Raw genomic sequence first — 12,907 nt, 5'->3', positions numbered from 1 at the left:
CAATCTAGTCTGTTTTCTTTATCTATACAAGTATTTGTAAAATAATAACATATGCAATTTATATCCTGCTTCTCTTCACATATTTTTTATTATTCTCTGTAAGTCATGTGTGTACATATATGTGTGCATGTGTTTGTGAGCATTTTATTTTCAAATTTGGCATCGTGATTGTGCCACTTCTGTGAAAATACCTGGATAGTTTCCTCCTTTTTCTATTATCTTCAGCAGCTTGGGAAACTCAGGTTATGCACATCCTTAAAACGGTGCAAAAGGTTAGCCAAAATCCCTGATAACAGTACCTAAAACATAAAATTGACAACTTCTCATTTCTTCAAGTTATTGATATTCCAGGATTCTACTTATTGAATTAACAATATTTTTAAAACTTCTTTTCTAATGTGAGTCAAATAAACTATTTTTATTTTATATTTTCCTTTTTTAGAGAAAGACTATGCCTCTGCCTCTCATCCTAGCCTTGGCTTTATTTCACAATTTTTTGTATATATATTTTTTCTCTTGAATTCTGTACTATACAATAGTAACATTGTAACTTCTATTTCCTTCTATTTGCATTGGCATAGTTTATTGCATTTTTGACCATTAATTTTCCTTTTAACTTTTGATTCTTTATTTAAATATGGATAGAATTTTAAAATGACCCTTGAGTCTTTTTCTTTGTTAAATGTATTTATTCCATCTCTAACTATTTTCAGAACATACTCATTTGGTCATATTGCTTGTAATTTTGTTACCTGCTTTATAATTGATTGATGAAGTAAATATGCAGCACGTTTTATACAAATCATATTCCTTGTTCTGAAAATAAGAATTACTAACAAACCATAAAAGTCTTTTCTGTTGATCTGGAATTCAGACACATAATCTATCAGTTCAGCATTACCAATGGCTAACACTGATTGAGAATTGGGACATCAGTTATAAAGTATTTGCCATCTTACTAGTATATTGATAAAGGCCAACCATAACCTTGCATTTAAGCAGACATGATTTTGTACAGCATCATAAGTAGCTACCTTAGAGTCTTACATGAGGATTAAAGGAGATAAAACAGCAGAATCTCTGGTACTCATATTTGGTAGTATTATTACTATGATTAATTTTCAATTTTTTTGTCAAGTAAACTATATTTTTGTTGATTGCTTTTTTGCTCTACTAATTCAGAAGACAAATATCATGCTTTTTAAAAAATAAATGCTGTTTATTATCATTGACTTTAACATCAGAGAAACAGAGAGGGAAACAGAGCCAACAGAGATCTTCCAATCACTAGTTAATTCCCCAAACACCCACAATATGCAGAGCTAGGCTAGGCTGAAGACAGGAGCCCATAACTCAATTTGAGTCTCCCAAGTAGGTGACAGGGAGCCAAGAACTTGACCTCTCACCTGCTACTTTCAAGTATGTATATTAGCAGGAAGCTGGATTAGAAGAGGAGCCGGGACTCAAACCCAGGCATTTCAATATAGGTTGCAGGTATCTCAGGCAGTGTTTTTTAACTGCTGCATGGAACACCCACCCCAAGCATGTTTTTAAATTTGATTAGTGGTAACTTCAAAAATTTAAGCACATTTCAAATTGCAGTCAATCAATATCAAGAATTGCAGAGTATCTATTGACTCCCCAACTTGACCGTTTTATTTTTGTCTATCATTCACTTTCCATGATACAACCTAGGAGTTTATCCAGCAATTGTTATTTCTATGATAATTCATATTTATAGTATGTCTGTATAATGTACAGTTCTTTAGACTTTCCCCTATCTGTCGTGTAAAATAGGACTTCCTCGTTCAGTAGGCTGCTGTATGTCTTTGTCATTTTCTTTTAGGAAGACTATATGGATACTCTACTTGCTGAGCCTGTGTTTGCCTGAAATGTTGTTTTATACAACTTAAATGGGTGTAGTATAGAATTCTTTAGTTGACAATTTTCTACTTTGTTATGAAGATTTTTTTTTTTTTTTTTTTTTTTTTTTTTTTTTTTTTTTTTTTTTTTTTTTTTTTTGGTGAGTGAAGGAAAAAACAACTTCTCAATTGGCCCACGGTCTGACCACTGTGTTTTTTAAATACGTAATCCACACTGCTGCCTCTGGCATGTTTCCTATTTTCTTAACAAGGGTCACCTCAGATCACCAACTTAAAAATTATTGAAAAGGACCCTTTTGAGTATTCAGAGGGAGTGACCTGGTGATGCTCCTGCCTCTTTCCCCCTACAAGCTCTGTTTCTGCTTGTAGGGAGGAGAGGGGCCAGTGGGCACCAGAGTTCAGTGGCATGAAGCAATCACAGGTTTGGCCATGCAGCATTCGAGAATAAAACAAAGGGGAAACATAAGCCAACTATTTGTGAAATGTGACATGTTTCAACCTAGAATGTTTGTATGTGTTTAAACAAATATCTCTTCTTTGTCTACATACTTACTAGATACTCCTGAGACACAAAGTAGGAAAGTGATCCAATTTTGAAAGCAAACCTGTCTTTAATGTCATGAAAGAATATGATGACACATTTTAATTTAGACTCAAGGTTTATCTCATTTGGAGATGGAGGAATAGAAGTTTTCGGGGCTAAATGAACAGTATTTGCATGACCACTGGAGAGGGCAGGTGGATTTCAAGTTTTGTAATGCCAGTTTCTCAGGAGCTTTTAATTTCTGTACTGATCCAAATACTATAGTTCAAATACTATAGTTCCAGCAGCAACCAGTCCAAATATTATTTTCTCTTGCGGAGCTGTCTGTGAGCAAACATTTTTCTTGCTTGGATTAGCCATCTGATTGGCAGGTGATGATGTTAAGTGCTCAATGAGAAGAAGTAGTCCTTTCACATGGTAGCCAAGTTCTTTCAAAGAAGACAAAAACAAACAAACAAAATGGACTTGGGATTCCCATCAAGAGTCAAAGCTTGCAGTTTTGTTTCTAGCTGCATTCTAGGGGACGTATGTGGGACTCTAGTCCCAAGAAAAACAGAAGGGCCTCTCAAGGGGCCCCTTGTGTGATGGTTCTTCTCCATGCACTCTTACTTGCCTTGCTTCCCTTCCATTCCAATCCTTCTCTGCCCACTCTGTGCTCCTGGCTATAACTTATGTTCAGTCCATGGGAGGTGTCAACAGGAATAGGAGATTGAAGGGAGGAGAAGCATGGATAATTTAGTCACCTCTTCTTCATTCAGGGCACTTTTGTAGAAAGGCTGCACTCATTGGCGATGAGAACTCCTATTCAGGGGCCTCTCCTCTAAAGCTCCAAGTTTTATAGGACCAGAAACAGGCTCTCTGGTTTTCAGCCCAAGCGGCCATAATGTCCTTCTGCTCATGCTAGCCTTGGGTGCCTCCCCGTCTCTTGTGGGTTCCTTGGATCCTGCCCACTTCAGTAAATAGTCGCTTTTCACATTGTTCTTCAGTGAAACTGTTTTGAATCTGCTCTTTCCTGTCTGACTGATGCACCCAGTGCAACCTACCAGGCAACTTAAATTGCTACACACACATCACTCTATCTTTTAATTCTAATCCATCCCATTTTTCATAAAAATGGAGTTTTATGTTTTAGAAAATTTGAGCCACCCTACCTGGGAAGGAGGATGGACAGCAGATTGGAACCTTGTCTTCCTTGTATGTCAGCTTTAATCACCTTCATCTCTGTCCTATACACTTGTATTTGGTTATCCATGCAAATAATGTCTTCCATGTCACTGTTTTTGCTCTATACCATCAATCCTGCTTTTACTGCTTCCAAGTCATTTTCATAAAAGTTTTCTTTTATATTCTCACCCCTTCCTGTAAAAACCACTGTTTACTGATTGGTTCTTCTATTCCAGGCATTAGAGCGGAGATGGAGAGAATTGAAAAATAGAGCCCTGCTCTGAAGCCTGTGCAGTGGACCAGCTACATATTAGGAACACAATAGATGATAAAGAAAATACCAAGGGTACCTTTTCATTTAATTTGATAGCAATGAATAATATCCTAGAAGACCTTCTCCAAAATACATGTTTTAGACACTCATAAGGCATACCTCCTAAACACTGACATAAAATCTTAAAAACTAGGTGATTAGGCACTGTGTAGGAGAAAACCTGCTATATTTATTTGTTCATTCCACAAATTTCACCTATTGAGTGCTAACTGTATGTTAGGAAGTATGCAAGGTTAGGGGATACAATAAGAGTAAGATTCTGCCTCTGCTCTTTAGAAATTCATAGTCTATTGTTCTGAGAATGGACTCTGAGGATGTTCAGTTGTCCTAAAAAAGATTAATCCACCCTATAATAAGAATCTTTGGACACATTAAAAACTAAGGCCTAGCACCAAGTCCTCCTTTAGCGCACAGTTTCACTGCTGTATAAAAGACAGCTTGGATTCAAATGTTCAAACGCTTAAATATATTCCAAATAGAAGTCCTGGGTAACTATTATGGAAAAAAACAAAACCAGATTAAGCTGTTAGATCCATCTCTGTGAGATGCATGGCAGGAAAGGGAAGCCTAATATAGAAAGGACAATCATGAATCTCTAAATAGTAAGATGGAAACAGATTTATTAGAGAAACTGACTTTTAATCTACTAGCACCAGATTAGTGGTGGCAAAGTAAAATGTTATCCTGGGCAGAGCACCAAGTCACACACCCAAACTTGAAGCTTGATTGTGGCCACTGAGTGGCTTATTTCAAATGGCTGTTTTCAAAAGTTGGCCTGATTTTAGATAAGCAGTTTCCATGTCTTTAATCACCCCAAGTCTATTCTGTTGCTTCATGTGACGCTATGATTCATTTTTTCCTGGGCTTTGCTCTAACAAAAAAGAAACCCAGAAGATGCATGCACAGAAACAGATTTTGAGACTGAGTTCTTTTTAATTTTTTTGGTAGAACATGTTTTTGCCAAGTTTACAACCCACTTGAACTTCTGTCTGTTCTTTGATTTTAGAATCAACTTGGGCTCCATTTAACACTAGAAAAATCACAGATTTAACCATAGATGTTTAAAAGTCTTAACAAAGTCTACTGAAGATTTTTATCAACACTAAGTATCTATAAATAAGAACCCTTATATATAACATTTACTACAGTTGAATGTGAGATATATTGTTTTAATGTTAAGTGAGATAATTTTATTTCAATTAAGCATTTATAGAATATAAAAGAAAAACATTTTTAAAAAGACATTCTAAGGGAAGCTTACGCTAATTTCTAAACTGCTCAAGGAAGATACACTTTGTTTACAAATCTGCCTGATCCTTTGTTTTCTTGCATGCATATTTTGGACTATTTGTTATATTCCAGGCACAGAGGTAAATCCTGGGGATTGAAGAGATATCAGATATTATTCCCACCATCAAAATGCCACAGAGTTGTGGATTTAACTGCCTGGAACTTAGCTCTACATATATGATTTAAATGAAGAATAGGTTAGAAACATGTTGTACAGAGAGCTGGCTAGTCATAATGCTAACCAGAATGAAAAATTCATAGCTGAGAGTCTGAGTCTGTATTTGTCACCAATGATTGTTGACAAACCAGTAACCCCACCAACCTTTCTTTTCTCATACATGAAGCATGGGGGTTGGCTTACAATCTAGTCATTAAACCTTCCACTTAATAATGCCAGAAATGTGATCATCTGAAAACGGCAGTAACACCTACCCCCACATCCCAGTGCCTACCCTGTGTAAGTCTGTGGGCTCAAATGGTCCACTCTAGTCTGCTGAGCCATGGGAAGGGTACCTTGCACACACTGACACGCAAAAGGAAGGGGGCTAAATCTGCTTTCAAATGACCAGTAGATGGATACAGGTAACATGAGCGTATTTGAAAAACTATGGGAAGACAAAGGTAAATGTGGGATCAGGCAGGAAAGCAGAGAGGAATTGTCTCAGATATGCTACATGGTGATGAGTAATTAGGTATGGCTAAATTCTGGAATGCACACATGATAAACCATTTCATCTTCTTAAAATGTGCACATTTTGGGGCCAGCATTGTGGCATAGTGTGTAATACTATGGCGCCGGCACCCCATATGAGCACTGATTTGAGTCCTAGCTGCTCCACTTCTGATCCAGCTCCCTGCTAATGTACCTAGGAAAGCAATGGAACATTGTCCAAGTACTTGGGCCCGTGCACCCATGTGAGAGACCTGAAAGAAACTCCTGGTTCCTGGCTTCAGCTATGCGTAGCTCTGGCCATTGTGGCCATTTGGGCAGTGAACCAGCAGATTGAAAATCTCCCTCTACCTGTCTCTAACTATGCCTTTTAAATAAATAAATAAATCTTTTAAAAATGTGTGCATTTTGTAATAATGCTCTAGTCAAATATAAAGCTATAGCTGAAAATTCTAGTTGCAGCATGGAATTTAGGCAGAGCATGCCAGTTACTGTCACAGAGACCTGGGTTTGTGATGCCAAGTGTTTGATACCAGCACCTGCTGCTGGTTACATCTAAACATGATATTTAACTTTGATAAGGCTTTGTTTCCTCAACCTTAAGTTAGAAATAATCCTCATTAACCCCTAACACTCAACTATAATTTAGGGGTTCCACAGTGTAACTTAATTAAGAAAGGGAAGCTTCTGGAATTTGTCTTTGGTCATTTTTGGCTTTCTGCTTTTTTCTTGGCTCAAAGCTTTTTTCCAACACTGTCTCCTTTTCTAAAAGGGATCCCCATAGGCATTTTGTCTTGGGACTGATGGAGGAGTGAACAAAGAAATATTCCCTTTCTCAATAGAAAGACTTGAGTGCCTAGAGCTGACAACACCAAGTGCCCCTTCTCAGTAGCAGTATTTTGCATCAGCTAAAGAGGACTTGGGAGGGATTCTCCATGGAAGAACATGAATTTTTACCCCTTTGGATTTTCCCATGAACAGCTTTTATGATTTGTTATGTGATGCTGTATTCTGGGGAGGGGAGAGCAAATTGAGTAGTGGCAGGAGAGGGTATTCTGGAAGTAGAAAGGTGATCTTAAGCTCAGGGAGATGGTAATACCTCTGATATGAGTGACAGTTGACAGGGTCCTTGCTCCCATCACGCTGGTGGGCACCACGAGGGCACCAGGTTCTAAGAGGGTTTGTGAGCCAGGCAGGTTTCAGGCTTTGCTCAGCCTCCTTAGGATTTCAGCGAGGATGCTACAGAAATGTCCCAACAGCATTGACAGTTTCTTGAAAGGCAACAAGTGCATGTGTTCCTAAAAGTCTTTCTCCACCATTTCCCTTGTTACAGATAGAAAAGGGACTTCATTTCTTTTCCTACTGTGATTTGTACCTCTACAAACAAATCTTAAGAAGTCAAATATTTTCTCTGGAAATTCAAAATTCTTCAAATATTTTACCTCCGTTCTATCAACCAAATTTACTGAACTCATTTGAGGTAGAGCATTGTCCCTAAAGTACTGGGAGTGGCAGAAACATAAGTGGAAAAGTCACAAGAGAATATAGTGATTTTTATTTTAAAAGTTGGAACATTTAATCATTAGAAGGTAAGGGACTTGTTTGAATGTTTGCTAATAACTGAGAAGAAAAATCACAACATGTATCCTCTGAAAAATGATTTTGCTTTTATATTCATAATGCTGTTTTCTACCTCAGAATCAAGATGATTGAGATTTTATACTGATATACACTTTCTTTTGAGTAAACTGTTGGGGAGATTTGGTTATTATTTAAATGACCCCATTATGTAGCTTGGAAACGCTTCATAGTACACAGTGGCATGGTATCTCTGATAAGGTAAAATTTAAGGCTGAATTTTGTAATAGGTTATCAATGAAACACTTGCCATTGAGAAACTCCTTCTCTGCCCAGGTCTACCACTTCCTAATTGTTGCTGTTATCTCCATTCTAATTAGCACAGTGCTTCAAATCTACTGAGGTTAAAGGAGTAATAAGAGGCTCTCCCCTTCTCCAGGTTTTGTTTTCTGAAGCTGTAAAATACTTTAAACATTGAGCAAGTTGATAGACTGGGACTTGTTTACCTACCACTGATGTACAGCCACCTCTGGGGTAGCTCCCTCCAGCTTTTTACCACCTCCTAGACATGCCCAACAGCAGTATGCTAAATGGGAATGAAGAACATCACTGGAATATAAGCAACAGAGGATTTGAGGGAGAGAAGATACAATCATCTAGATTAGAATATGACCAGGACTTTCATACTGTATGGCAAATAACCAAGATTAAAATCACTTTTATAAATGAAGTACTTAGTTTGTTAAGGCAAAAGCAGGCCTTGAGGGTCTGACAATTGTTTGAAACACAAGCTAATGTTCTCATGCTGCCAACACAGGAATTTGAAGCCTTTTTATCTTTTGCTTTGTTTCCTTCACTTGGGCATAAGCTGCATGTTGCTTCCAGCTTTGGGCACAGAGGAAATCAGAGAAAGGCCATTGAAACTGACTCATTGAATGAGTGATCTGGAGGCTTTACTGTGTGATTTGAGGTGCTGGCTGTTTTCAAAACTAAGGTAAGCTAGTGCCTCAGGACTGAAAGGAATGACGGAACAGATGACTTCCTTGATGTGTGGTCCTACTGTCTACTCACCTACTGTCCTTCATGGGTGTGCTTGATAATAGAGTAGTCACTCTAAAACAAGGCTCTTCCCAGAGTCCATACTTGGGGAACTCGATCTAAGGCAACCGGTGGGGCTGTTTCAAAGCCAAACTCTAATACCTTTATAGTTAAAAATCTAAGCCCCAGAAGCAGGCATTGTGGCACACTGGTTAAAGCCGTACTTAGGAAGCCCACCTACCAAGTCAGAGGGCCTAGGGTCAAGTCCCCCCTTCAATTCTGGTTCAGATCTTAATAATGTACTTTGGAGGCACTTGGGTCCCTACCACTCATATGGAAAACCCAGATAGAGTTCCAGGTTCCTGGCTTCATCCTGGCCTAGCCCCTGCTGTTACGTGCATTTAGGGAGTAAACCAGTGGATGGAAAATTTTTTCTGTCACTCTGCCTTTCAAATGGATAAATCATTCTTTAAAGAAGTTCAATTACTGAAAGTCATAGGTATCAATGTTTAAATACTCAAGAATAGGCCCTGAAGGGAAAACCATACATATATCTAAAAAGGTAAATTAGCAATTATTTGAATTTAAAAAAAGAGATCCAACTGGAAATCATGATGAATTTAAGATAACATTATTAATATGTTGATAACAAACCATGATTCATGAAAATGTCAATAATTTACATGTTTGTATATATAGAGTAGGAATCTTGTAACATTATCAAAGTATTGTATAGGAGCCAGGCCCCTTAAGAGAAAAGTAAATCAGAAAATTCTCAGTGAACTCTGACATACTACTTGTATGAGCCCTGAATTAGTCACTTAGTTATTCCTAGTAATGGTATTATCATAACTGAAAACGAAAGTCTATGTAATTACACATACTTTGCCCATAAGAATCAAGGAAAGGATTTACATTTTTAAATCAAGGTCTCATCTTGTTTAAGAGAACATTGAGGACTATGCATTGATACTCACTTATCCTGTCTTCACATCTTTGTCCATAGGAATGGCATAAAAGAATAGCAATTAGCTTTCAAAATGAATCAATAGTACTACCAAACAGCAGTGTGATAGCCCCCATTTACTGCTTGCCATTATTGTCAATGATGTTCTGCAGACATCATAATTTTATAATTGCCAACATGGGTAGACATTATGATGCTCATCATGAAGGTGGAAACATTGGATGTTTTGAGCCTCAGGTCATATGACTTGACCCTTTCTTCATGATTTTCCTATTAAAGAATTTATATGAAATATCTGATATGTACAGTCTCATATCCATGCACAAAGAAATCGGACATATCTAATAAACCTACAGTATTTTATTTTCTAATGACTAAATTCTGGATTATGTTAACCAATATATATTTTCTAGAAGTCACTTTTATTCTACTTAACAAATTTAATATAAAAATATTCTGAACCAAGTTATACACTCACTCCTATAACCTATAGCTTAAAAAGAAATATCATTGTAGTCCTTGGCCAACAGTGATGGGAAACATCAGCAATGAACTCCTAGGAAACAAGAAAGGACATTCCAGATTTCTTGTAATGGGAAAATATAAACAAGAGCCACAGAGCCAGGAGTTTCTCAGTGATTGTTTTGAAGTGGGTATCAGCAATGAGCACTGACTGTTCTTTTTTTTTTTAAGATTTATTTATTTGAAAATCAGAATTACACACAGAGAGATGAGAGGCAGAGAGAGAGGTCTTCCACCTGATGGTTCACTCCTCAGTTGGCCGCAACAGCCAGAGCTGCACTAATCCGAAGCCAGGGGCCAGGAGCTTCCTCCAGGCCTCCCATATGGGTGCAGGGGCCCAAGGTCTTGGGTCGTCTTCTACTGCTTTCCCAAGGTATAGCAGAGAGCTGGATCGGAAGTAGAGCAGCTGGGACTCGAGCCGGTGCCCATATAGGATGCCGGCCCTTCAGGCCAGGGCATTAACCCACTATGCGTCAGCGCTGGCCCCCTCATAGTTTCTTTTATCACTTTAAAGACTAGGAAGACATTCACTGTCCTGCTTAGGATGGAAAGCCAAGACACTGTGGCAAAAAATGTCCTACATATAGGACCTCAGTAGGTGAGACTCCAGTGGAAAGAAGTGGTGATCAAAGGAGGTATTTTTTTCTGAAGGGAAGAGAGAACTTCCACTCTGCTTATGGCCTTGTCTAAATACTGACAGAGTCTGTGGATTCAAAAGGCTTCCATAGCCTAGGTAGCTCATGTCAAGAGCCTCAGGTGATCACTGACATCATACATAAGAGTGTTAATTGTTAAATTAACAAGGGGGTCACTGTGCACTAACTCCCCATGCAGGACTTCTGTCCTCAGAGAGTTGTATTATAATTATGTCTAAATGCTTGCAAAAGATGTATCACTCTTGAGTACTTCAAGTTAAAAAAAAAGTGAAATTAACTTCAAGATGCAATGTCTTTGAACAGCCCTTGTGTGTTGAGGAACAGTTTTTGTTGTTTTTTTGTTTTGTTTTGTTTTCATGTAGTTTTATTAGTATAGAATTGGCCTTCTGTGTATAAAGTTAATTGAAAATGGATTTTAGTGGTGAATAGGACTGGGAATGGGAGAGGGAGGAGGCAGGGGGTGGGAGAGCAGGTATGGTGGGAAGAACCACAATATCCCTAAAGTTGTATGTATAAAACCAAGAAGTTTCCTTAAATAGAAAGTTTCTTGGGGTGGGGGGAGGGGAGAGTCCTGCTTAGGGTGCCCTGTGGAGCCCTCGTAGGGACACTCTCGCCTGGGCCTCTCGGTGGGAATCTGGAGTCCGCAGTATCTGAATGTCCGTATTTTAAAAAGCTTCGAGCTGAGGCTGAAGGGACCACTGCTGGACGCAAGATATGGAGCAGATGAATTTTCAACTCCTGAGTTGCTAAGACTGAAAAGATGGCATACCAGCAGCTAGATATACTTCTTAATATTCCAAGACTCATGGTATAAAACTGTTAGTAGATATATTGCACAGTCGTAATTCTGTCTCTTTAAAGAACACCTGTCTGTTCTGATGGTCAGCATATCACTGGTCTTGCAGTATCGTTCTCCTACAAGTTTAATCAATTTCTTCTTTGCATGATCATCTAAATTCAAACAGGATAGTTTAACCCTTAAGGTTACTGTTCATGCCTTGGGGTTGCAAATGGACGGTCCTGATGAAACGTAGGCAGCTGTGTCGATTTCAACTGGAAAATGCTTCTCACATTTCTCGTCAGTGTCAAGTGTGGCCGGCCACTCCGTGCAGAAATCTTTAAGAACTTCACAGTGCTTTTTAATCGCTACAGGAGTCAAATGCAGAAAATTGGGGATCTTCAGAAGTTCTAGATTGCCCTCCTTTGCCATGGGCATACCCTTTTTCACTGGATAACCCATTCGAACAGGAAGAGGGACTACAGAGGGCTTAAATGGCGCTGCAATGGGGTACACGCTGGGCCAGTCCTGGTCAACAGCCATTTTCTCTGTCCTAGGAGGCAGTGCCTTTCTCCTCTGTGCCCTCTGACTTCTCGATGTTTTTTGTGTTGTACGCGGGCTAGGTCCTGGGGCACGAGTGGTCGGCGACACGGCGGTGGAGAAGGCTCGCAGAACCCCAGCCCCCGGCTGCCTGGCCAGACACTCCAGGCCTGCGGCACCCTCCATGGCTGCGAGGACCTGACTGTTCTAAAATCAGATGATGACTCCAATACAATAGTATTGTACTGGGGGACTTCAACACCCCATTTTCAGCAATGGACAGATCAACCAGATAGAAAATCAACAAAGAAACAATAGTTATTTGATATCATAGACTAAATGGACTTAACTGATATCTACAGAACTATTCATCCCACGTTGCAGGATAAACATTCTCCTCACCAGTGAATGGGACATTCTCTAGGATAGACCAAATGGTAGGTCTATAAAGCAAGTCTCAGTAAATTAAAAAAAAAAAAAAAAACTGAAATCGTACCAGGCATCTTTTCTGACCACCATGGAATGAAGCTGGAAATCAATAACACAAGAAACTCTAGAACATATGCAACCCCATGGAGACTGAACATGCTCCTGAATGAACAGTGGGTCATAAAAGAAATCAAAAAGAAAAATAAAAAATTTCTGGAAATGAATGAAGATGCCAATAAAATTATCAAAACTTATGAACTAAGCAAAAGCAGTGCTAAGTAGGAAGTTTATAACAACTGGTGCCTACATCGAGAAATTCTAAAGATACCAAATAAATTAGCTATCAGTGCATCTCAGGGACTTAGAAAAATAACAACAAACCAAACCCCAAATTAGTAGGAGAAAAGAAATAACTAGAGAATAAACAAAATTGAAGTAAAAAAGAAATATAAAATAAAAAATCAGTGAAATGAAGAGCTGTTTTTTTGAAATTGATACATCATTGGCCCAACCA

At 38.6% G+C, this 12,907-nt stretch overlaps 2 protein-coding genes across 2 annotated transcripts in view; both read right to left on the bottom strand.

The window, feature by feature from the left end:
- The window catches only part of ITPRID1 (ITPR interacting domain containing 1), a 122,032-nt gene that overhangs the window by 17,834 nt on the left and 91,291 nt on the right, over positions 1-12,907 (bottom strand). The window lies entirely within an intron of this gene.
- On the bottom strand, positions 11,447-12,151 carry LOC133749125 (small ribosomal subunit protein mS35-like). Its single transcript, XM_062178296.1, has one exon. It carries the CDS (start codon positions 12,148-12,150, stop codon positions 11,638-11,640), a length of 513 nt encoding a protein of 170 aa, XP_062034280.1. The 5' UTR covers position 12,151; the 3' UTR covers positions 11,447-11,637.

Source organism: Lepus europaeus, chromosome 20, assembly GCF_033115175.1.
Source record: "Lepus europaeus isolate LE1 chromosome 20, mLepTim1.pri, whole genome shotgun sequence".
Classification (NCBI taxonomy): Eukaryota; Metazoa; Chordata; class Mammalia; order Lagomorpha; family Leporidae; genus Lepus; species Lepus europaeus.
This window is presented reverse-complemented; position numbering and strand designations above follow the sequence as displayed.